General features: G+C 46.8%; 3 protein-coding genes across 7 annotated transcripts in view; 1 reads left to right on the forward strand and 2 right to left on the reverse strand.

Moving 5' to 3' along the window:
* Nucleotides 1–12,329, reverse strand: part of CEP89 (centrosomal protein 89) — a 74,975-nt gene extending 62,646 nt beyond the window's left edge. Inside the window, exons 1-4 of one of the 2 annotated variants that reach the window (XM_008514055.2) lie at nucleotides 11,994–12,329; nucleotides 8,791–8,897; nucleotides 3,873–4,031; nucleotides 1,027–1,210 (exon numbers count right to left, since the gene is read on the reverse strand). In XM_008514055.2, the coding sequence (XP_008512277.1) occupies nucleotides 1,027–1,210; nucleotides 3,873–4,031; nucleotides 8,791–8,897; nucleotides 11,994–12,032 (489 nt within the window). In that variant the 5' untranslated portion in view covers nucleotides 12,033–12,329. The remainder of the gene's footprint in view (nucleotides 1–1,026; nucleotides 1,211–3,872; nucleotides 4,032–8,790; nucleotides 8,898–11,993) is intronic. The other variant, XM_008514056.2, reaches the window with a different exon arrangement.
* A 9-nt stretch (nucleotides 12,330–12,338) lies between these two features.
* Nucleotides 12,339–16,011, forward strand: FAAP24 (FA core complex associated protein 24). Of its 4 annotated transcripts, none has more exons than XM_008514053.2 (4): nucleotides 12,339–12,864; nucleotides 12,988–13,127; nucleotides 13,558–13,710; nucleotides 14,792–16,011. In XM_008514053.2, exons 1-4 carry the CDS (start codon nucleotides 12,759–12,761, stop codon nucleotides 15,038–15,040), a joined length of 648 nt encoding a protein of 215 aa, XP_008512275.1. In that variant the 5' UTR covers nucleotides 12,339–12,758; the 3' UTR covers nucleotides 15,041–16,011. The 4 variants fall into 4 exon arrangements, with proteins under 4 accessions (XP_008512275.1, XP_008512276.1, XP_070413451.1 ...); XM_008514054.2 differs by having other exon boundaries at nucleotides 12,351–12,864; nucleotides 13,630–13,710; XM_070557350.1 differs by having other exon boundaries at nucleotides 12,387–12,864; nucleotides 13,049–13,127; nucleotides 13,563–13,710.
* RHPN2 (rhophilin Rho GTPase binding protein 2) overlaps nucleotides 16,003–23,662 on the reverse strand; it is a 50,039-nt gene continuing 42,379 nt past the window's right edge. Inside the window, exons 12-15 of the mRNA XM_070557348.1 lie at nucleotides 23,316–23,392; nucleotides 22,598–22,744; nucleotides 22,146–22,301; nucleotides 16,003–17,355 (exon numbers count right to left, since the gene is read on the reverse strand). Coding sequence (XP_070413449.1) covers nucleotides 17,095–17,355; nucleotides 22,146–22,301; nucleotides 22,598–22,744; nucleotides 23,316–23,392 — 641 coding nt within the window. The 3' untranslated portion in view covers nucleotides 16,003–17,094. The remainder of the gene's footprint in view (nucleotides 17,356–22,145; nucleotides 22,302–22,597; nucleotides 22,745–23,315; nucleotides 23,393–23,662) is intronic.

Below are 23,662 nucleotides of genomic sequence, written 5' to 3' on the forward strand. Positions count from 1 at the left end.
ATTTATCTTGTTTCTCCATCGACTTACCCCCAAGGGCGTGAAGTACCTGAGATGCTACACATACCAGCTAGCACGCAGTAAATGCGCCGGAAAGGTCCTGCGTCTTCCTCCCCCTCCTGTCTACCCCCTCCTCCACAATAAACCAATCGTAAGGCTGTGGGTCCAGCTTGAGGGCCCTTTCATTCACGCCACCTACAGCTGGCCGACACCATGCACAGGTTATGATGAGACCTCTCAGTGGGTGACTAAAACACCACCTCTGGTTCCTGGGGTGTTTAGGGAAGGGCTTTCCTGTCAGGTGGAACGTACATAGACGTGGAGACTCGTGCACACGCTGCGGGCGGCAAGGTGAAGGGAACAAGTGCTTTGGCGAACAGTTCAGCCCCATCTCGTGTGATCCTGCACACACAGGTACACACACCAAATGTGCAACGAACAACCTAAACGTTCAGCTGTAGGGGAGAGAAAATCAATTAACATGGACCCATCTCAAAACTGCACTGCCGAGTGAAAAAGCCAAGAGGGCGGTGCCTGGTTCAGTCTGGTGACCTTTGTACAATTAAAAAAAACTGGTACTGTACTTGTTTACTGACACATTTATAGTAAAGGAACAAAAACACAGACTTCTAGAGCGCATTCCAAATCCAGCTACCATGGAGAGACAGATGAGACGCTCCTCTGGTGAGGCACGAATTTGAAGAAAGGCTGCAACACGCACATTGACGCTGGAAAGGGGATAGGAAAAGCAGCTTTTGGGGTCAAAGCAAAGAGCAGGACTGCTGGCATCAGACGGAAATTGAGATTGAGAACGTGAAGATGTTTCCCTTTGTCTTTGAAAGATAAAGGAGAGAGTTTTAAATTTTAGCCAAAAGAGATAGAAAATGAGACTACACACGTTGATAAAGCCCCCAAACAAAAGCCGCTAGAGGCAGAAGCGCATAGAGAGAATTGATACTAATGCGCTCTATGCAGTTTACTGCACGTTAACGTCCAGGTGCAGGAGAAATTCTGGAAGGGGACAAACACCTGATTTCTGTGCGGCACGGCGTACACGGCACCGCCGGGGCCTCCCTCTTTGCAAACACTGCCATCCTCCGACTCCTTGTAGCTGGATGACAGGTGCGTGTCGGCATCCTCTTCCTCCCCGTAGCCCAGCATTTCAAAGGACGGCACAGAAGCTCTTCTTCCCTTCTCGCTCTGCCAGTTTGGTCTGTAGCAGAACATTAAAGAGGAAAAAAAAAAATAAACAACAAGACACTTAACGCTTCACAGTGCCGTATATCCATCATTCAATGCCCTGCCTCAAGCTCCCAGCATAGACGTATCGTGACTGAATCACAAGATGCGTGGAAGCTAAAGAATCAAAGCATCCGCTCGCCCGTCTCTTTACACTCTCTCAGCATTCTGTCTATTTTTTTCCCTGGGGTTTTTATAGTTATCATCACTGTGTACATATGCAATTTGCCCTTTTATTAACAAGTTTTCAAAGGCAACACCAAGTAGACACACCGGTTTCATCAGCCACGCCTCTTAGGTTATTTTCCCCCAGTTATAAGCAACTTTAAATATCCCTTCACTGATATAAATAACTCTGTAATGAACATCTACGTGCAGACCACCCTTCTGTACCTGGACTAGGTACAGAATGACCAACCAGAGGGTAGACTGCTGAGTCAAACCGTGCCAACATGTGCTGGGTCTACCTGCAAACAGCACCAAATCATTTCACAAGTCATTTCCCCAGCCTGCCACTACACTGGCAATGATTTTCTAAAACTTCCCAAAAGAACTTAAATCTCGTGGTAAATCTGCATTTCTTACTGAGACGGAATATTTTTTCATATATTTGTGTACGAGTCATAATTCCTCTACGGTAACTTGTCCTTTGTCCATTGATCTACTTTGCTTCTAGTATGTGCATTCCAATCTGAAATTAACTTTTTTATCTACTAAAATTAAAACCCTGACGTTGTATTTACTATAAACATTCTTCCTATTCTATTAATTTTATTTTGGTTATGTAAATTTTTTTCACATACAGATGATTAAAAAAATTTTGGGGGGGTGGCCGGCCCTGTGGCCGAGTGGTTAAGCTTGTGCGCTCCGCTTAGGCAGCCCAGGGTTTTGCCGGTTTGGATCCTGGGCACAGACGTGGCACCACTCATCAGGCCATGTTGAAGTAGCCTCCCACGTGACACAACTAGAAGGACCCACAACTAAAAGTATACAACTAGCTACTGGGGGGGGGCGTGGATTTGGGGAGGAAACATAGCAAAAAAGAAAAGATCGGCAAGTTGTTAGCTCAGGTGCCAATCTTTAAAAAAAAAAAGAGATTTTTTTCCTACCCTCTAAATTCTTAGGTTAGAAGTAAATAGTCATCATCTCCCTCTGAGAGGTCTGATAAGACTAGACATAAGATGTCACGATCTTATGTGTATAGACATTAACCCTTTCATTCAATAGGAATTTATTTTGGTATATGAATTAGGGAAGGCTCCAAGCTGATTTTTTCCCTAATATTGCTCATCAATATCCTGATGAATCCTTTCCTTCCCCTTTGCTTGTGGGGCTGCCCTTATTAAAGGTCCAGTATGCCTGCAAACACTAGGTCCCCTCAGGGCATGCGCGGTGCCTCTCCAGGCCTGAGCCAGCCCAGACTATCTTAAAGACTTCAACTCTATGTTTCAAACACGATGGGGCTAACGCAGCCTTCCTCCTCAGTCATATTCTTCCTTCCCCGTTTTTCTCTGATGGTCCTACCTGCTTATTCGTGCCAATCAATGTTAGAATCATTTCTTCATCTTTAGCGCTTATTCAGCCAAAGTATAAATTCTTATCAGAAGAAAAATAGGCTATGTTCAAACATCTCAAAATGAAGTCAAGATTTAAATGTAAAAAGCAAAAATATAAACCCATCCTAGAAGGAAATACCTGGGCATTTATATAATGCTGTAGTAGGGACAGTCTTTCTAAATTTGACAATAATGACAGAAACTGGAAAAAGATTGGTAGATTTTACTACACAAAAAATACAGAGTATTTGCTATGTTGGAAAAAAACCCTGAATAAACATGACAGTTAAAAGGCACATCCGGTCCTGTACGCTCCCCACCCCATGAGCCCTTAAAGCCCAGAGGAGACACCAAACCTCAGAACAGGATGACAAAGATCACCGGCCTGGCCCCGCCCACTCCTCCAGCCCCAGCCCCACTGCACTCCCCACCTCACTCGGGGGGCCCCCAGACATGAACATCTTTCTTCAGCTGCTCACATGTGTCACGCTCCCTCTTCTGTCTAGGAAGCTCAGCCCAGCCCCACACTGACCATCCCCAACCCCCGAGCTGTTCCCAGTCAATTCCAGTCCCTCCCTCAGCTCTCCCCTCAACACTTTCTTCATCAGGAGGAAACCTTCCTGACCCTCAGCCCAAGGTCAGCTCTAACCCAGCTCAAGCAACAGAGGAAACGACATTAAGGAAGAACAGAGATATAGCGCAGGTATGCTACAGGAAAGTAAATGAAGGTAAAACCAGTCTGAATGTTCAGGGCGGAGATGCACGAGAAGTGGTCAGAGACGACTCTCACATCTAGGTTCCGGCACAGAGAACCCTACTAAGGGCTAAAAACAACACTGAGTTCGCTGGCTCTGAGCTGCCAGGAAAATGACTAGTGCTTTTACAAACCCTAATTTAACAAGATCCATTCTATAGGAAAGTGATACAATTCAAGAGCAGTTCATGTCCAGGACAGTGTTCTCTGACACTAGTGAAGAAAACCTGAGGACTGAGCTCTAGTCATGTCACATGCACATGCACACACGTGAGCCGCTCCTCCTCTGCCCTGAGAAGCTGTGGAGCCAGCGATACGGTCCTTACTGGAGCTGATGCTCTGAGGTGGTGGCATAGGGCTCGATGAAATCGTCCTTTTCTACGTAGGTGGTGTCACTCTCGGACCGGGATCTACGGCGAGGCTGAGGAATGGCAATGGTCCGGCCAGTCAATGTAGTTGCTAGGATGGCTGCAGCCAGAGCAGATCTACAGACAAAAAGATCCCAGTGAGCCGGCGAGCTGAAGGTTGAACAGCAGGACACATGACTTCATCAAGGGTTACCCTCTCTTCTACAGCATTAAATGTGTACTGACTATGTGCCCGTAGTCTGTTACGTGCCATCAGACACCTCATTTCATTCTCATATCCACTGCATGAATAGATATTATTGTCATCTCCATTTTTCATAGGAATTAAATGACTTGTCCAGGATTTCCCAGCAAATAGGAGATGTAACCAGGTCTCTAATCCAGGCAATCTATATTCAAGTAGTTTTCCTATCAAAATGAAAGATTACAATGAAAAAAAGAGGAGATATAAAAAGATATAAAAGATTTTAAAACACCTTTTAAAATCTTGCAAATTATTCAAAACTATAATATGGGGAAGACAAAGTAACAGATTTACCCTCTTGCCTGAAAAAGAGAAACAAAACAACAGACTTACAACTGTCCTAGCTTACTGCCTGAGAGAATTTCCAGGCCACAGTGCAGGGAGGAGGGACTGAGGGGAAGCCAGGCAGACTCCCTGAGTTGTGGAGATGGAGCTGAGAGTCTGGGAGAATCAAGGCAGACAGAAAGTACAGGACAGAGCACCAGAAAGGAGAGAGCTGAACAGAGAGAACTCCGGAAATCCACAGAAGGCCACCCTGAGTGTTCAGTAAAATGCTGCTCAGTACACAAGGGTGAGGCAAGTACCCCAGGCCAGGGGAAGACCCATCCACAAGGGTTAGAGGAACAGTGCCAGGGCTTACACATGGCTGGGGACAGTGCCTGATCCCACCTGACAGACAGGAAGAAATTATAATTCATGGGACATTGGGTACAGTACCCAGAAAGGTCTTGCTTCAGTGGTAGGGAATAATTACCCCAAATTGAGCACTACTCTAGAACTAACAAATCATAAAAGCAACACTCAAAAGATCAAACTGGTTCCAAGTCGCTTAACTGCATCCCAGAACAAAAATCAAGAAGACTTACAGGAATACAAAAATACCCAGCACTCAACAAGGTAAAACTCACAATGTCTATTATGCTGTCAAAGATAACCAGGCACACAAGGAAACAGAAAAACCTGACCCATAAGGAAGAAAGAAACCAATCAAAACCCACTCAGAACTGAACACACCTTAGAATTAGCGAGAAAAACACTAAGATGGTTATTATAGCTGTATTCTATATCTTCGAAAAGCTAAGTAGAGACATGGAAGATTACAAAAAAGACTTGAACTTCAGGAGATGAAAATTACACTGGAGGGCATGAACAGCAGATCACACGCTGCAGAAGAAAGGATTAGTAAAAGTGAAGGCAAAGCAACAGAAAGTAACCCAAATGAAACACAGAGAGGAAAAACATTATTTGAAAAAAAAAGAGCAGAGTGAGATATGAGATTGAAAAAAGTGCCATTGTTTTGTGTTTGAAGCCACTAAGGTTTGCTGTAACTTGTTACACAGGAATAGATAACTAATACAATAGCCTTTCACCAAACAGTGCTGGGACAATTGGACATCTATATGCAAAAGAGTGAACTTGAATCTGCACCTCTCACACCGTATACAAAAATTAACTCAAATGGATCATAGACCTAAATGTAAAGCCTAAAACAATAAAACTTCTAGAAGAAAATATAGAAGATCTGTGTGACCTTAGGTTAGGCAAAGATTTCTTAGATATGATACTGAAATCATGATCTGTAAAAGAAAAAATTGATAAGATGAATTCCCTAAAAACTAAGAATTTCTGCTCTTTGAAAGACACTGCTAAGAGGAGAAAAAGAGAAGTCACAAATGGGGAGACAATATTTGAAAATCACATATTTAATAAATGACCTATATCCAGAATATATAAAGAAGTCTCAAAATAAAATAATAGGAACACAAACAACCCAATTTTTAAAAGTAGGCAAAAGATTTGAACAGACACTTCAAAGAAGATATACAGATGGCCAATAAGCACATGAAAAGACGCTCAACACCATTAGTTATTAGAGAAATGCAAAATAAAACCACAATGAGATACCACTACAAACCTATTAGAATGTCCAAAATTGAAAAAGTCGGCCAAGACAATCCCTCACGCTCTTCCTTTCCAACCTGGGCCCAGCGAACGGCTCCCCCAAAGAAGGGTGGGGAGAAGGGATCATTCTGCCATCAGAGAAGTGCAACCAGAGTACCCCACCAACACCACAAGTGTACCCACAGAGTGAGCTCCAAGAGACAGGCCTCCTGGCATATTTCCAGACATCCGGACACTTGTCAGAAAGGAGTTGGGAACTTCAGATGTGCACATGGACTTGGGCTCAACAGAGCTGTCTGGGCCAGAGGAACAGGGAACGTCCCATACCCTATCAGTATATGGTTGTCCAGAAAGCACAACGAAGATGAAGATTCACCAAGAAACTCCACACATTGTTACCTATATGCCTGTCACCACTTAAAAAACCTATGGACAGTCAACATGAACAAGAACTAATGTCAAATACAGCCATGCATCACTTAACAATGGGGACATGTTCTGAGAAATGTGTCGTTAGCCAATTTTGTTGTTGTGTGAGCATCATAGAGTGCACCTAGACAGACCTAGATGGTACAGCCCACTAGTCACACCTAGGCTCTATGGTACTGACCTTATGGAACCACCATCGTATATGCGGTCTGTTGTTGACCAAAATGTCGTTATGTAATGCACAACTGTAAAATTATAACCCCCACCATACAGACACACAATACACAAGACCAAACCAAGTGTTGGTGAGGATGTGTGAAGCAACTGGAAATCATACGCTGCTGGTGGTGACATAAACAGAATAATAGCTTTGGAAAACAGTTGGGCAGTTTCTCAGTAAGTCAAATATACATCTAGTATATGACCCACCTATCCCACTGCTAGATATTTACTCAAGAGAATGAAAGCATATGTGCAAAATTTGTGCACAAATGTTCACAGCAGCTTTATTTCTAAAATAAATAAAAACTGGAAACAACCCAAATATGCACCAACAGGTGAATGGATAAACAAATTGCGGCATATTCATATAATGGAATACTACTCGGCAATCAAAAGGATGAACTATTGATTTTCGCAACAAAATGGACGAATCTCAAAATAAGTATGCTGAGTAAAAGAAGCCAGCATAATTATTTTGTGTAATTCCGTCTACAGAAAATTCTAGAAAGTGAGATTCATCTATAGTGACAGAAAGCAGATCAGCGGTTGCCTAGGGATGGGGTGAGGGTGGGGTGGGCAGGGGAATGGGAGGTGGGAGAGAGGGGCAGGAGGTAAGAATTACAAAGGGGCGTGAGGAAATGTTAGGGGATGATCAATATATTTAATATCTTGATTGTGGTGATGGTTCCATGGGTGTAAACATATGTCAAAACATTATGCATTTTAAACATGTACAATTTATTGTATGTCCATTATACCTCAATAAACTGTTTTAATAAAGATAAAAGGCAAAACGAGTAACAACATACTGTGAAATTTATAACATATAGAATTAAAATGTATGACCACAGTAATACAAAGGATGGGAAGGAAGAAATAGAAGTAAATAGCTGTGAGATCCTTCCTCTATTACACTTTACATGAAGTGGAATGATATCAAAGTTTAATTTGAATTTATTTTTTAGAAATATGCCAAATTTGCCAAAGTCAAGTTGATATTTTGGATTTATAAAAATTACAATCCAGGAAGGTATACTTGTAAAACACAGGAGATATTTTCTAATGAGTGCACAGCAGGCCTGCCACGAAACGACATGTGTTCGTTTTTCTGCTTGACAATGGAATACAGAGCTAACCCTCTCAGTATTACTGCTGCTCCGTAAACACTTACGTCCTAATGACACAACATACGGGCTGTCCACACAAGCAGTGAAGAGCTGGACAGACCTACAAGTGCATCGCAGCAACTCGCCACTTGCCAGCTGTGAGACTTCGGGCCAGTGACTAACACTTGAGCTCGAAACAGAGCTGCCAACAGGAGCTCTCCGTAGTCGGGGGGGGGGGGGGGGGGGGGGGAATGAAATCACGCTTCTGAAGCACTTACCAGAGTCCTCAGCGCAGAGTAAACGCTAACGAACAGCTGTTCTTGTTATCAAGAGCACACTGAAGGAAAACCAAACACTGCAAGTATTTCAAAGTGCCTTTTTCAGGCGGCGTACACTATTCTAGTTTCAAAGAACACTAAAACGAAGGTACTACCCTTGAAATGAAATTAGTTCTCACTGTTAATAGTCAAGCCACGTATTCACGTATTTTATGGATAAACAACAGTCTAAAATCCTCCTGAGTCTAAGGCCTTGGAGGGCACGGGCAGGGTCCCCGGTGTAAGGAGTCAGCTCTCTGGGCCAGGAGCACGGCGGGGCGGGGGTCCCAGGCCCGGTGAGTGAACACACACATCCTTCCTTCCCACCAAGCAGTCCTTTAGAAGGCAGCCTTGTGTTTAAAAAGAACATACGTGCACAAATTCCTTTCACCGCTCTATCAAGCTACATACTTCAGCGTTAATGCTTTATATTTTGAAAAACGCTAATTGCATTCAATTATAAAGTGTGAGAGCCCCACACTCCTGAAAGGAAGAGAAGCCACAGGAGGCACTTCGTTACGGAACCACGATAAGTATTTCAAAGGACGTGACTCTAACGGCCCTGCTTGCGATGTCCTCACCAGTTGGAACGGTTGCAGGCCCAGCACTTGGCGGCCAGCACGGGGCGACCTTGGCATCTGCCCGCCGGGACTCACCTGGGTCTCTCTGGAGAGGGGTTGGGGCTGCGGGGAGGAGGTGTGCGGGGCACGGCTGGCTTCGGTGCGATGCTGGCTGCAGGGAGAAGGCCATGGACGATGTGTTTCTGCCAAATGAAACCCAGCAGAGGTCATGAGTGTATGGGGTCAGCTGGGTCCTGCCACCACCCCTCCCTGGGCCTGGGAGGGGACACCTGCACTGGTCACCCAGGGGTCTAGGCAGGAGGCCCACTCCTCCCCGTTATCCTCAATTCCCAGCAAGCCAGGCAAGCCGGCAGCGCCACTGCAGCTGCCCATTGTGGGGGCTCTGTCACCCTTCCCTCCCCAGAGGGGCTTCCCTGACCGTCTCCCAGAGTCACCCTCCAGCACCTCCACTTGTCTCACAGCACTGCCCACCCCACCATCCTCCCCACCCTCTCCCACCCCCCCGCAGAATGGAAGCTTCCTGAGAGCAGACAACCTGCTCGTGTTTACCAGCCCTGGAACTGGAGCGCTTAGCACACTGCCGACAGCTGGCAGGGCTTAATCAAGATTTTAGGTAGTTAATCTCAAAGATGCAGAGTAACAAAAACTAGCTCCTACACACAACGGAAGTCAGAGCACCCTGCCTGAGGCAACTGCGAGTCTCTCAGAAGTTTCTGAGTGTAGCCCAATCCTCATTTTCTATTCACACCTACTAGAGGCAAAACACCATGACAGCATTGAAGCAACCTTGTCTTCAGCCTCGAGGTCACAGAGTACAGAGGAAAACACACAATTACTTACTATATAACACAGATTTATGCAAAGTGCCAGGGGAGAGAGAAGGACAAAGTGCTGGGGTGGCCCAGGGAGGGAAGGGCTCCTTCAGGTCTGGGGGCCAGCAAGGGGACCTCTAACGTCCTCTTGGAGAAAATCGGAGGCATTTAGACTGGGTCATCAAAGATGGCCACTGCTCTCACATTTGAGAATGTGATGGAAAAACATTCTAGGAAGAGGGAACGGCATGAACAAAGGAATGAAGAAAGACATTAATGGCAGTGTTCTGGAAATAACAAGTACTCCAGTTTGCTAGAATACAGAGGCGTCTGGGAGGAAGAGGCTAGAACAACAGGCTGGGGGTAAGAGTGGGGATTGTTTCCATATAAGAGTTTTGAGGGTCCGGCCCCGTGGCCGAGTGATTAAGTTCCTGCACTCCACTGCAGTGGCCCAGGGTTTCGCCAGTTCGAATCCTGGGCGGAGACATGGCACCACTCATCAAGCCACGCTGAGGCGGTGTCCCATATGCCACAACTAGAAGGACCCACAACTCAAAATACACAACTATGTACTGGGGAGCTTTGGGGAGAAAAAAGGAAAAAGAAAATCTTTAAAAAAAAAAAAAGTTTTGATACCAGACTAAGGATTTCCATTTAAGAGTTTTGATATTAGATTAAGGAAATCCTAGTGAGCAGCACCCACTGAAATTGGCCCCTGGAAAGAGTAACCAGGCAGCGGTAGGCACATGGTACAGGGGAGAGAAGGGAGGCACAACCAACGGGAAGAGCCAGGGTTCTGGGCATTCTACAGGAGCGAGAGATGGCAGAGGTTCCTGCAGCCCCTTCCCCCCACCCAGTTCCACTTGCACGGCCAACCCCAAGAGCAGGCATTCCTGAGCAGCCTCTGCTCTCTGTTCACCTCTCTGGGCAGCACCCACCATGCTGCATTTGTCAAGCAATTTGACAGTTTAACGCCGCCTCCTGCCCCGTCCCCCTCTGCCTGGGAGCTCCTCAAGGACAAGAAAGGGTTTTCTTTGCCTTTGAATTCCCAGGGGTTCGCAACCAGTAGGTCCTCTAAAAAGGCATCACGAGTTTTGTTTTGTTTGTTTTGTTTTTTGAAAGAGTGAATTCCCCCACAGTATGTTGACCATCTCTCACTTGCACCACTATAATCATTTCCTAAGTGCGGTCCTCCCGCCTCAGTCTCTAAAACACGGGATGAACCTATCTCAACCCAGCAAGAAAACCCTCATGGGCAGCCCCACTCTCTTGATGACGGGGAAATGGTCTAGCATGGCACCAAAGGCTGCCACCAGTTGATTCCTACCAATGGACCCAGATTCATTTCTTGCCACCCCACTTCATCCCGACACACACGCTCTATGCTTTAGCATTCAGAATTGCCTTCCTTTTCCCAAACAGCAAATAATTCATTCTTCCTCAGGCTTTTGTAAAGGCTGTTTTCTCCATCTGAATTCTCTTTACTCCCCCTCAGGGCCCAGGTGAACTCTCCAGACTGACTTTGCTGCCCCTTCCCTGGTACACGCCTCTACGGCAGTTCTCGCCTTACCATGTTGTGCTGAATTACTTATGGGTTTGTCTATCCTTTAGACGGTGTGGCCACAGGTTGTCAATCAATTGTTGGTATCAGGCACACAGTCGGAACTCAATAATGCAATAAAAAGCTCAATAAACATGCTGAGTTAGCAAAAGTGCAATGCAAAAATATCCTTCAGCTATGTCTCCATTGCTTCTCAACATCCACCTAAGATGACTACAGCAGGTGGGAGGGCTGAGAACAGGAAATCAAGTCAGACATGCTTTCTAACCTCGATTTCAAACAGAATTCAGGAGTGCCCTTATCACAATGCTTTCTCTGCATTTCAAGTATTATGTTTATGGAGAACTGGATGTAAGTAGGTTTGGAGTTCGCCAGGCAAGTATGGAACAGAGAGAGGAGCAACGGGGTTGAGGTGTATGTGGGGAGTGGTTGTAATGATGTCCCGTGGAATTAGAAATTAGGGCTGGAAACAAGGGCAGTAAGGACATTGGTAAGATCAACAGATGGGGAGCGTCGGAGGGGGGGGGGGTGTCAACGGGACTGTTGGAGTCAAGTGGGTAGAATCCAGGGAACTTGCTGATGGGGTGTGGTGGATGGCGGAGGCAGGAACCAAGAATGACGTCCCGTTGGGGACACCTGGCAGTGGAGCAGGTTTGGGCCAGGCAGGAGTGAACCCCCCGACACGGGAGCGAATGTTGCAGCGGAGACAGGGACAGGTTCCTGTCCGACTGAGGCCGACTTTGGGATAAAGGATTCTCTAGAATACGAAAAATCAGGGCTTGTCAAACGGAAAACCACTTCCTCTCGTGCGGCTACCTTCCCTCAATCTCAGCCAAGTCCTGACCCTTCCCCTCTTAACTCCCGGCCCCTGGGCCAGAGCGCAGGCCGGCAGAGGATCTACTCACAAACTGGCTCTTGCGGCCTCTCCGAAATCCCAGGAGCATCCTTGCTTCGGGAGGTGACTAGACCAGGGCTGGACGGACAAGCCGATCGCCGAACCCAGAACCGCTCCCTAAAGCCTGTTCGGCTCCCGCCGGCCTAGTCCCAGACGCCTTCTCTACCCACTGGACTTCGCAACCACCACGTCTGCCATTGGTTCTGCTTTCTCGCCGGCCAATCAGAACCAAGGTTACTTCATACCCGTCGCTCGTGGCAACCAGCGTGTCCCATTCAAATCCTCTCCAGGGCGGACACGGTACGTGCTGTCCGTCCTCTGATTGGTCAGATCCGGTGTCGCTCTCTGACGCCATAGCCTATCCGGCGCTACGGGAGGCGGAGGGCGGGCAGGACGAAGGACTGGGCCTGCGGCGGGGCGGGGGGGGGGGGACGCGGAAGTGGCCCCTCGCAGGTAATGTCTGCGGAGCCCCGAGCCCGGGCCCGAGGCAGGGCTCCTGCTGGCTCAGCCCGCGCCCTGGGCTGGACTGAGGAGCCACTGCGCGGACCGGGCGGGGGTCTCAGGGGCCAGGCAGGTGCCGGAAATGAGGGACGCGGCTGCCAGGGCAGGCATCTCCTGCTTCTGAGCTTTTGGCAGATAATTCAGTCTGTTAAAGAGCCCCCTGCAGGCGGGCGCCTGCCACAGAGGCCCCGGCTTGGCGTGGACTGTGGGCCCGGGTGCGGGAGAGCCTGCTCAGGTGCCGTCTTGCGTTCCCCTCGTCAGATCGAGGCCGCCGATGGCAGGGAAGCCCGCTGATGGCAGAGGCCCCGTGCACGTGCCTTTTGGGCACATTGTGGCCAACGAGAAGTGGCGCGGGTCGCAGCTGGCGCAGGAGATGCAAGGTCGGTGGGCTGCCCTCTGCATACACCCTCTCTCTCCTCACCCCACTTTTTAAAAACATTCTACCCCTTTGCGGCCTTTTCATCCGAAGCTCACGGAACTCCCTTTCTTGTCTGTATTTTAAGGGAAAATAAAACTCGTTTTTGAGGCTGACCTGACACCTGTAGATTTTTACTTGTCCAGCAGATCCTGCATTCTTTATGTCACGGAAGCTGACTTGGTGGCAGGAAACGGCTACAGAAAGAGGCTTGTTCGGGTTAGAAATGTAAGTACTGAATTAAAGAAACTAAAATTAAGGGCCGGTTAATTAGTGGTTAAGTTCCCGTGCTCTGATTGGGCGGCCCAGGGGTTCGCCGGTTTGGATCCTGGGCACGGACCTAGCACCGCTCATCAGGCCATGCTGAGGCCGTGTCCCACATAGCAGAGCCAGAGGCACACAACTAGAATATACAACTGTGTACTGGGGGGCTTTGGGGAGAAGAAGAAGGAAAAAAAAGGAAGATTGGCAACAGCTGTTAGCTCAGGTGCCAGTCGTTAAAAAAAAGAAACTAAAATTGAAAATTGGCTTCTATTCCACCCCCCCCCCCATTATTCCTTGGAATAATTGATATAAAACCATTGGTCATTCCAAGAGCTTAATCTTGAAAGCAATTTTGTTACAAAATGGTTTACTGGTTGGTTTTTTTTCTTTGAAGTCCAGTAATCTTCAAGGGATTGTAGTAGTTGAAAAAACGCAGATGAGTGAACAGTATTTCCCCGCCATGCAGAAGTTCACTGTGCTGGATCTCGGGATGGTGTTGCTTCCAGTGGCCAGCCAGACCGAAGCATCCTGCCTCCTTGTCCAGTTAGTAAGTACTCATTCCCGCTCCTCCACGATAGCCCTGCCTGACGGGCTCTCGCCTGGCCTTCGTGGGTCCTTTACTCCAGCAGCTGCCTTTACCATAGATGCTATCCGTCAGGCTGATCCATGTCATTCCCTGTGTTGGTTTATAAAAGCTTTTAGAGGACTTGAACTTCAGAAGCTGCCTCTGCAGCCAGCTGAGCTTGCCGCCCATTCTAGGCAAGTGGATAACAAAGTGAACAAGTTGCAGACCTGATTTCAGATGCCCAGGCTGTGCTGGCTCCATCATTCATTATTCTTCACTTATGCTGGTGACAGTGTCAACTACCATCTGCTTTGCCTCATCCCCGCATATCATTTATGAAGCATCAGCACTTTTGTGCTCAAGTTTGTTTTGGGTTTTTTTTTCATTTTAAACTTGGTTCTTCATTCTCCTGATTATTCAGCTTTGTTGTACTTTAGAATTTCTTGGGGAAATTTTAGAAATAGTGATGCGTGAGCCTTACCTCAGACCAATTGAAAATCAGAACGTGGGGGTCGGGCTTGAGCCTGTTTTTGTTGTTGTGTTGTTTTTAAATCTCTCCCTTTGATGTGTAATTAGGGTTGAGGACCAAATTGGAAATGCAGGCAGCCCTGTGTGGCTCACAGATCCCTCTCCACCACATCCCATAACCACCGCTAACTGAACACTGGGTTTCTCCTTTGATAGCTTCCTCCAGGCCCTGGATTAGGCAGGTCCAGATTAGGTAGAGCCTTCGTTTAATCCCATACAACTGAAATGTTTCTTAGTGGACCATAGGCACGTGGTTGAATTCCTCAGACTATGTTTTCATTGGTTTTATCCTAAGCATTCTGAAATCTCAAGTTTTTGTAAATTAATTTTTATCTCTTACTCTTCTGTGTAGTCATATGGTTCATCTTTCAATAATTTTGTTGGTGTTTGAAAAATTATATTCATGGTATGTGAAAACATTTGTAGCGGTAAGTCAAGCTGAACCAAATGGAAGAACTAAATTTCCACAAATTTTTAAGAAAACTGCCAGTCCTCTAGAGGGCGCTCACATGCTCTTCCTTTAATTTCGGTTCAGGTTCAAGAGCAAGCCAAAGAGCCCAGTAAGAACCCTTTTCTCAGGAAGAAGCGGCCTCTGATCTCAGAGTTGTCCCTCCTTCGAACTGTGCAACAGATCCCAGGAGTTGGGAAAACGAAAGCTGTCCTTCTGCTCCAGAAGTTCCCAAGTATCCAGCAGCTGAGTAACGCTTCCGTCCCAGACCTGGAGCCCGTGGTGGGGCCGGCTGTGGCACAGCACGTCCACGGCTTCTTCACGCAGTCCAGCTGACGGCTCTTCTCGTGGCGTCCACTGATTTCTCCTTTAGACACAAACAACAGGATCTTGTTTTTTCAGATTGAAAAACCAAGAAACAAGATTTCCTCTCACAGCAACTAGTGAAAGATGAGGTGCGGCCTGCACGGCACCTGCCAGTTGTCTCGCCCTGCTCTCCGGGCTCAGGCATGCGAGTGAGCGGGCCCCGATGGCACTGCCCTCGTCCTGCTGGCATGAAGAGGGCCGGCAGAGATGCTCCCAAGAGCGTCGGTTTAATTAGGAATTCTCAGATTCAGCAGAAAGCCAGCTTGGACAGATTTTAACGTGTGACCTTGGCCTGCATCTATCATGGAAAGGTCTTACCAAGTTTCAGGTGGTGGATGTGACCATGTAAAGGACACAGACCGACAACGGAGCACTGTGTACCCTAAGCCCCTTGTTCCTGGAGGCAGAGGCACAGTTCTTCAGGGCTGGTCTGAATGAATAGACCTGTGCTTTGAGGGCTGCTGCCAGTGTAAATACACAATTGTACCGCCTTTTTTCTCCCTCCCTTCCGCTCCCCCTCCCTCCCTTCCTGGTGGCTGCACAGTTTGTTTATGGTCACTGGGCACGTCTCCTGAACACAGAAAGCCTGAAGTTTGGAGTCCCCATTTAAAGATAAAAAGCTGTGTGTGTGAGGGAGGAAAAGAATGTGTTTGTAAATGCAGAGCCCAACAGTGGGAAGACGTACAGGAAGATGGCAGGGACGGCTGCATCCAGAGGACAGCTGGAGCCGGGGGTGAAGAGGTACAGCTGCCCATTCAAAAAAGAAATACAATTACAGAAACGAAATAACTTGAAAGCTCTTTAAGTCCTGTTTTGTGAGGTGTTAGTAATTTTTAAAAAAATCAAACACAATAAAAACATTTTGAGCATTAGGGTAGAAACAGTTTGAAAGAGAAGGCAATTAAAGTGAAATAAAAGTGAAACACATTAACTCAGGCAAATGCATGTGTTTATTTAAATATTTATACAAAAATAGCCCTAAGAGCAGTGAATAGACTTTCCCAAACGTGGGTGCTTCCCTTTTGATATTGCACACTAGAAAATACTTAAATTCTTGTTAATTCTCAAAATTAGATTTCAGCGCTCTATTTTTGTAGCTATATATAACTTGTACTGTGTCAACAGTGACTCTTATTAGAATCACAGTGTCATCCAACACGTAGCAAGAGAAATCCCATAGTAAGAATGTCATTTTAAAAAGTCAAATAGAGCTTTAAACTTGAATCACATATCTTTATCTTATAAAATGTTTTTAACCCACATGAAAGACTCTTAAAATATACAATTATGTACCTTCTACTTTAAACAAAATGAAGAATGTTTTGAGTATCAAACAGTATATTATCTACCTTGTAGACAGCATCTTCATCTAACACTGCCACTGTGTTAGCAACTTTTAAATGACATGAAACTAGGGGAAAAGCTGCTTCCTCAACGGTTTTTTAATCTAGCAAGTCATGGCAAATTTGGCACTCTATAGACTTTACCTGGAAATAGCATTCCTGTTACGTAGAGATAATAGTAAAGTCTTGTCGTTTTAGGTTAGTAAGCCCCCCTTAGGAAGCAGCTCTTTGAACAGTTTCTGGTAACACTAATTTACATCTGTCATTATAGTCCCTTGACCTGCCTTAATTTGAGGTCATCTGAACTCTGAGTTAAGGAACGATCTGTTATCCAAATGTGGAAACGTACAAATATAGGTAACCCCAATTTAATTCTACTAGTAACTAAAGGTCAGAATTGTAGCTGTTAAAAATAGTTATATTTTCAACACTATTGTATTTACGTAAATAGTTTATATAATAAATAACTTGCAGCAATATGGTGACACTCCCCAAATAAGTTTGTTTTCCACAATTCTAGAGGTTTCTAGTTACTTTCGTTCATAAAGACATATCAATTCTAAGTTTACGCTGTGAGAAAAACAGGATTTGAGAATGTTTAGAAATGTCCCATTATGGCACAAATCGGAAGGCCTCGTCAGCACAGGAATGTCCTGGGCCTGAACATTTTGCTCCCTCACATTAGTACAAGGAACTGTCGGGGTTGAGGAGGCTGAAAGGAGACGGGAGCTTCTTCTTGGCCTGAGGCCTCGCAACCCCTGCCGCCGGGAGGCACAAGGTGCTGGCTGACTTCTGTCTGTTCTTGTTGGCGCCCCAACTCAAAAAAGAAAGCTTTTTCGAGATCTTCTTGGTCTTATCAGTTTTATCATCATCATCTATGGCTAAGCAGATCATGGAGTAGGTCTTCTGCATTCCCACAGAGTATGTAGCACTCTTACTATGCTGCACGTAGAAGAAGAAAAAGGATGTTAGAAATCCTCAAGACATCTGATAAATGCCTGCCAAGTCTGAGACGCACATGCTGCAATTATAGCATCCTCTTTAAAATTAAGTGGATAGAATTCTGAACCTCGGGCAACCAACACTTACATAGAATTAGGTTCTTAAGAACAAGGACAATTTGTAAGGAATAATACTCAGTAGTAGTAATTGAGGCTAGGGACCACTACTCACTTTTTAGGATTCTTATTTGAAAAAGCAATACGTACTCATGGTCAACAGTATGAAAACACACCCAGGGAACAGCAGGTGTCCCTCCCACGTTGGCTTCCACAGGGCCTCCCCTCAGGTAACCACTATTCCTGTTACACTTTGAGAGGGAACGTTCCTATACGGGTGTTGACACGTGTGTAAGTCCACGTCACCATTTGTCTTAAAAGGAATACACTACACACACTGGTCTGCACCCTGCTTTCTTCACTGAATGTATTCAGATTTCAGTTCGCACAGTAGGTACAGATCAACTTCACCCTCTTTAAAGACAATCTAGAATCCACAGTGAAGATACTGTTAACTTTTTTCTCTATTTTTTAAACTCATGAAATATACATAACATAAAATGTGCCATTTTAACCATTTTTAAGTGTCCGCTCGTGGCTTTAAGTACATTCACACTGTCGCACAACCGTCACCACCATCCCTCTCCAGAACTTTTTCATCTTCCCCAAGTGAAACCCTATGCCCATTAAACACTACTAAGAACTCTTAAAGGATTGAGTAGGACTCAAATAGGAAATCTGAAGAAACCTGCTTTCTAGACATTCCTAGTGGGTTACCACCTGCTTCTAAGGTTCGCCTAACCCTGAGACTGCTCTTTTCACCAATGTTTATTGATATCTACTAGGTTCCAGGCACTGAAATCAGGCCATTTATATAAATACACCCACGAGAGATCTAAAGTGGGTGGGACCATAGTGGGAGGCAGCATAGAGAAGGGGTATCCATCAGAAAAGGTCCCTCCTGAGTTTGGCTCCTTTGGATTAAGATGCCTCTCCTTTTTCTATGAAACTGCCCATTAATCCCACCGTGCTCTACAGGACACACAGCATCATTAAAGGCAATCATGAAACAAACAGTCCTGGAGGTAGATTTGATGCCTGCAAACGTTTTCCAAACCTTAGCCTGCTGAGAGTCGGTCTAGCATCCTTCTAACCACTCCCTTACAAACACCCTCTATTCTCTTCCATACTCCAGCCAGCAACACTCCACCCTGCCTGTCCGAGCTGCATCCCAACAGATGTGCATTTCTTTTAGTGCCATCGAGGCGATTATCAGCCACCACAGTATGACAACTGACGGATGGATGGTATGGTTCCCCGACCAGGAAGTGAACCCGGACTGCTGCGGCCAGAGTGAGCCAGTCTTACCCACCAGACCCCCAGGGCTGGCTATGCACGTTACTGGAGGGTGTTCAAGCCACTGGCTTCCCTTCTAACCGTGACCCCTACACCTCTGCTGGGCAGCCCCATTACCTGGCATGCCTACATTTCCCTAGTATTTCACTCCTTTTCTAGATACCTTCTCTCAAGCCCCTCCTACCTGATATCCTTGCCTTATACTTAATTGCATCTGTCCCCAAACTGAAGTGCCTCTCTGTGCCTGGATCTCAATCCCTCTCTCCTCCAGGTCTCCCCTCCTTACTGCACGCCTGTCTCCCAGACCTTTCCCACCAGCACACACACACACACAGCCCGCCTTCTTTGAAAAGCTCTCCTTTTCCCTATGTCCCCCCTCCCAGCTACCACCCCAACATCTCTGCTCCCTTTCCCAGTTTTCCTCCCTGCTCGTTCACTTTTTTTTCCTGTCCTCATCCAGCATGCTCCCCACCCTCTTCCCGGGGCACCTCTCGGGAACTCTCAGGGCTTTATGGAACACAGTGTGAAACCACTGCACTAGTCTACCTCTTACATTATACTGATGAAGAAATGGCCCAGGGAGGGTATTAACCTGTGGAAGCTCACACAGCCTATCCAGAGCAGACAGGGCCTGATTCCAGCTCTTGGATTCTTCCCACTACACCAGTAGTATTCAAAATGTGCTCCGTGGAGGAGTACTAGGGACCCCACCATAATCCAGAGAGAGTGGGGCAGCAGGTAACAATTTAGCTCGAGCACTGGGCTTCATTGTTCTCATTATTTGGTTTTGTTTGAAGAAAAGGCTTGGCAGTTAAAAACAGTGCTCTGTTGTCATTATCTAAAGTCCTTGCTGGGTGAAAAGAATAGCCACATCACAGTTATCAGTATAAAGCACCTATCATGAACCCAACCGTCCTCCCATTTTCCTGAGGCTCAGGGCTGTTCCTTGACGCCTCAGGTCACACAACTGGTGGGAAAGCCAGGAGTGAAATCCAGGCAGTCTGAGTATAGAATCCTTGCATTTAACAGGACTCAGATTCTTCATTGTCCTGGTTCAAAGACATGATGGGGTTGAAAGATAAGCCCTTCCATCTCTTTCCAGGGGGCAGGCCTGCTCTGCAAGGCCACGCCCCCTGGCTGTGCCCCCTACTCCAGCCCTCAGTCCAGAGCCCATTCTTTTCTTTATCCTTATGTGGACAAACTTCTTTTCTGTTTCTGGATGGCACCTTCATCACTTGTCCAGCAATGGTATGGATTCCGCTCCTGAAAGTACCATTTCTTAGGCTCCTTTCTCCCAAGGTGCTCTGTGAGTCCTTTGACTTCTTTATCTCTTTTTTAACTTTTGAGAAAGATTAGCCTTGAGCTAACATCTGCCGCCAACCCTCCTCTTCTTTTGCTAAGGAAGACTGGCCCTGAGCGAACATTCGTGCCCATCTTCTTCTACTTTGTATGTGGGACCACTGCCACAGCATGGCTTGATAAGCGATGCATAGGTCCATGCCCAGGATCCGAACTGGTGAACCCCAGACCGCTGAAGGGGAGTATGAGAATTTAACCACTGCGCCACTGGGCTGGCCCCTCTTTTTTTTTTAATTGAGATATAATTCATATACCATACAATTCACCCTTTTAATACAATTCAGGGCTTTTTAGTATATTCACAGAGTTGGGCACCACCACTACCTAATTTCAGAACACTTCCATCCCCCTCAAAGGAAACCCTGCACCCAGCAGCAGCGACTCCCCATTCCCCAGTGCCCCAGCTCCAGCCCCAGGCAACCGCTAATCTACATTCAGTTTCTACGGATTTCTTATCAAGGGCCTTTCACAGTCCATTCACTCTCCAACTCTCTCTAGTCTAAGTTCTGTTGCCATCTCAGCACCAAGTGTCCTTTTGTCCTGCTGCCAAACAGAAGACAGCCGGCTCCGCCCTCATTCTCCGCCTCTGAACTGGATTCAACCCCACCCACCACTCCCCTCTAGATTTCAGAAGCTCCCCTCACCCTCCCTCCCAGAGCTCTCCCTGACAACTTTCTCTGCGCCTCCTTCTCTCCTGACTGCCCTCCAGACGCCGGGGTCTCAGGCTTCCGTCCTAGCCCTCAGCCGGCGCAGGAGTGTCCTCTAGTCTCTGCAGCTTTAGACATCATCTCTATGCCGATGATGCTCAAATACTTATTTCTAGCTCTGCCTTCTCCATTGAACTGAAGATTTGAACCTGGACACGTATGTGAAACACTGACATAGCTCCTGGGTTCTCTCTCCGCTGTCTCCCTCACCGCTGCTCCCGTCATTAGGGAAAATGATGCAGCTGTTCACACCAAAACCTGACAAGCCATCTCTCTTTCTACCATCTTTTTACGCAGTCCTCTACAAATCCCTGCCAGCTCTACCTGCAAACCATGTCTCTGGCGCATCCCCCTCTGTCCAGTCCTGTCACCTGCGCTAGTGTAAGCTGCCAGCGCCGCTGGCCCGGACGACCGCACGGTCAGCCTCCAGGCAGCAGACCTGCTCCTAAAATAAACACCATACCACGTCATTCCCCTTCTTAAAAGGTTCAACGGCCTCCAAACTCCCACCGCTCAAATGTGGCCGTGCCTCCCTGCCACCTCCCTTCCTGCCACTCTCTCCCTTGTCAGGAAGCTCCAGCCAGGAGCCCCTGTTTCTGTTCCTCTGGCAGGAGAAGCTTGTTCCTGCCACAGGGTCTCTGCAGCTGTCGGTCCCCCTGCCTTGCCCAGATGCTCCCCTGGCCCTCTTCAAATGGCCGGCTCCTCACCGTCACTCAAATCTCAGCGTAAGTCTAGAGGGGCCTCTCCCACCCCGAGTCATTCTATCAGGTTACACCTCCCACCCCGAGTCATTCTATCAGGTTACACGTTTTCTTTTCTTTACACACTTAGCAAAATCACAACTACTTATTTGCTTACTCAGGGCCAGCTCTGTGGGGGCAGGAAGCTGATCTGATTAGATCAAGCTGCAGCTCCAATGCTAAGAAGGGCCTGGCCCACAGCTGAGGCTCAGCCAGCATTTGTTGAAGGAATAAAGGAAACTTGTTACCAAGGGAAACATCTAAGATACATCATTAAATGTGGCAAAGAGCCGAAGAGTATGTCTGCAACGATTCCTCCCCCTTGGGGGAAAAAAGGATACAGAGGAAGATTGGCAACAGATGTTAGTCAGGACCAATCTTCCTCACCAAAAAAAAAAAAACAAAACAGTTTTCCAATAATCTCTTTGACCCAAGGTGAGCACATCCCACCGATGAAGAGCTTAGGAATTCAGTGTGTGGCATGTTACAAATGCAGGCAGGAGGCACAGGGCCCGGTAAAGACCGCCTTCACTCCGCATCACTATTTCCTGCCAGGGGGTGTCAGCACTCACCATGGACGAGGCAGAGTCCAGGAGGCTCACAACCTTCATCTCAATGGCGTCCTCACCAAAGCTCTTCAGCAGCTTCATGACCTCGCTCAGCGTCAGCCACTTACAGTCCACGTTTTGAATGGAAACAATATAATCTCCTTCCTTGGCTCCTGCCAGCTACAAAAATGTGATTTAAAGAAAGGTCAACGTTCTGTTCATTCAAATGCCTGAATCAGTTCCCAAGTTCATTAACAAAACAGATGTTTGTCTACGTGTGCTTCAAGAAAGCAAACATTAATCCTTTCCTCTTGGGGCACGTAGCACCATGAGAGGCCTTTTGCATAAAGTCAGCCTTTACTTAAAGGAACCCTGAATTCCTTCAGCCGGATCTCTCTGTTTGTGCAGCTTTCTTTGTATTTTACCAGTCTGCCTGCCCGCAAAGATGCCAGACGTCCAGAAGGGTCCCTGCTTACCGCAGCGGAGCAGTGAGGATCCAGGAAGTGGACTTGGACTGGGGAGTTTCCCCTCAAGGTGAACCCCAAGTCCCCTTCTTCTGCAGTGAAGCGAAGAGTTCGAGGGGGTGTCCATCTCTTGTTAGCCGAAAACACAGATAAGGGGCCCTTCGAAAGAGAGCATCATTAGGTGTAGGGTCTGAAGGCTGAATCGGGCATTTGAAAACTAAAGGGAGGACGTCCTTGCAAGTTTCACCCGACCTTGCTCAGAGAATATACACTACAGCACTCATACGAGAACGTGAACTGCCATTTCTCTACAGGAGCGCATCTATTTCAAATAAAGCTATCCTTTTAAAATTATCTTGGGGCTGGCCCCGTCGCCAAGTCGCCAAGTGGTTAAGTTCGTGCGCTCTGCCTTGACGGCCCAGGGTTTCGCCGGTTCAAATCCTGGGTGCAGACGTGGCACCGCTCATCAGGCCATGCTGAGGCGGCGTTCCACATGCCACAACTAGAAGGATCCACAACTAAAAATACACAACTATGTACCGGGGAGCATTGGGGAGAAAAAGGAAAAATAAAATCTTAAAAAAATAATAATAAAATAGAATAATATAATCTTAATTAAAATTATCTTATATAAAATCTAATTAAAAAATATCTAAAAATAGCCTCTTACATACGTGCACCTTATAAAAGCTGTCCCCTTGGGTCATTATGAAATAAGCGTTTGACATACCAGCTTCTGGAAGAAGTCAGCTGCTGTCACCTTGGAGAGCTGTGGAAGTATAATTTCAACCTCCTGCTCAGTTTTAGCTGGAAAAGAAGATGAAAAGTGAAAGCATAAATGTTTCCATAATTGGAAGTTACCCTTGACAACTCAGGCCGAAGTCTTCCTTCTGAAGGGAAGAGGAAGCGAGCTTTCCTCCTACTCCCTGGTCCTGCCCTTTGGTTTAGACAAGTAGTGCAGAAGACGAACTACGGGGCAGCCCCTGGCCCGGCGTGACCTGTCCTGGGCACCTGCTATGAGCCACACCCCGCTCTGAGGCTGGGGCAGAGAAGTGACCGTCAGACACTTCCTGCCTT

Source organism: Equus przewalskii, chromosome 9 (genome assembly GCF_037783145.1).
Source record: "Equus przewalskii isolate Varuska chromosome 9, EquPr2, whole genome shotgun sequence".
NCBI lineage: Eukaryota > Metazoa > Chordata > Mammalia > Perissodactyla > Equidae > Equus > Equus przewalskii.

Coding starts and splice junctions, on each gene's coding strand:
- FAAP24 (XM_008514053.2), top strand. CDS start 12,759: ATGGCAGGGAAGCCCGCTGATGGCAGAGGCCCCGTGCACGTGCCTTTT. Junction 12,865..12,987: donor GCTGGCGCAGGAGATGCAAG/GTCGGTGGGCTG, acceptor CTGTATTTTAAG/GGAAAATAAAACTCGTTTTT. Junction 13,128..13,557: donor GGCTTGTTCGGGTTAGAAAT/GTAAGTACTGAA, acceptor TTTTCTTTGAAG/TCCAGTAATCTTCAAGGGAT.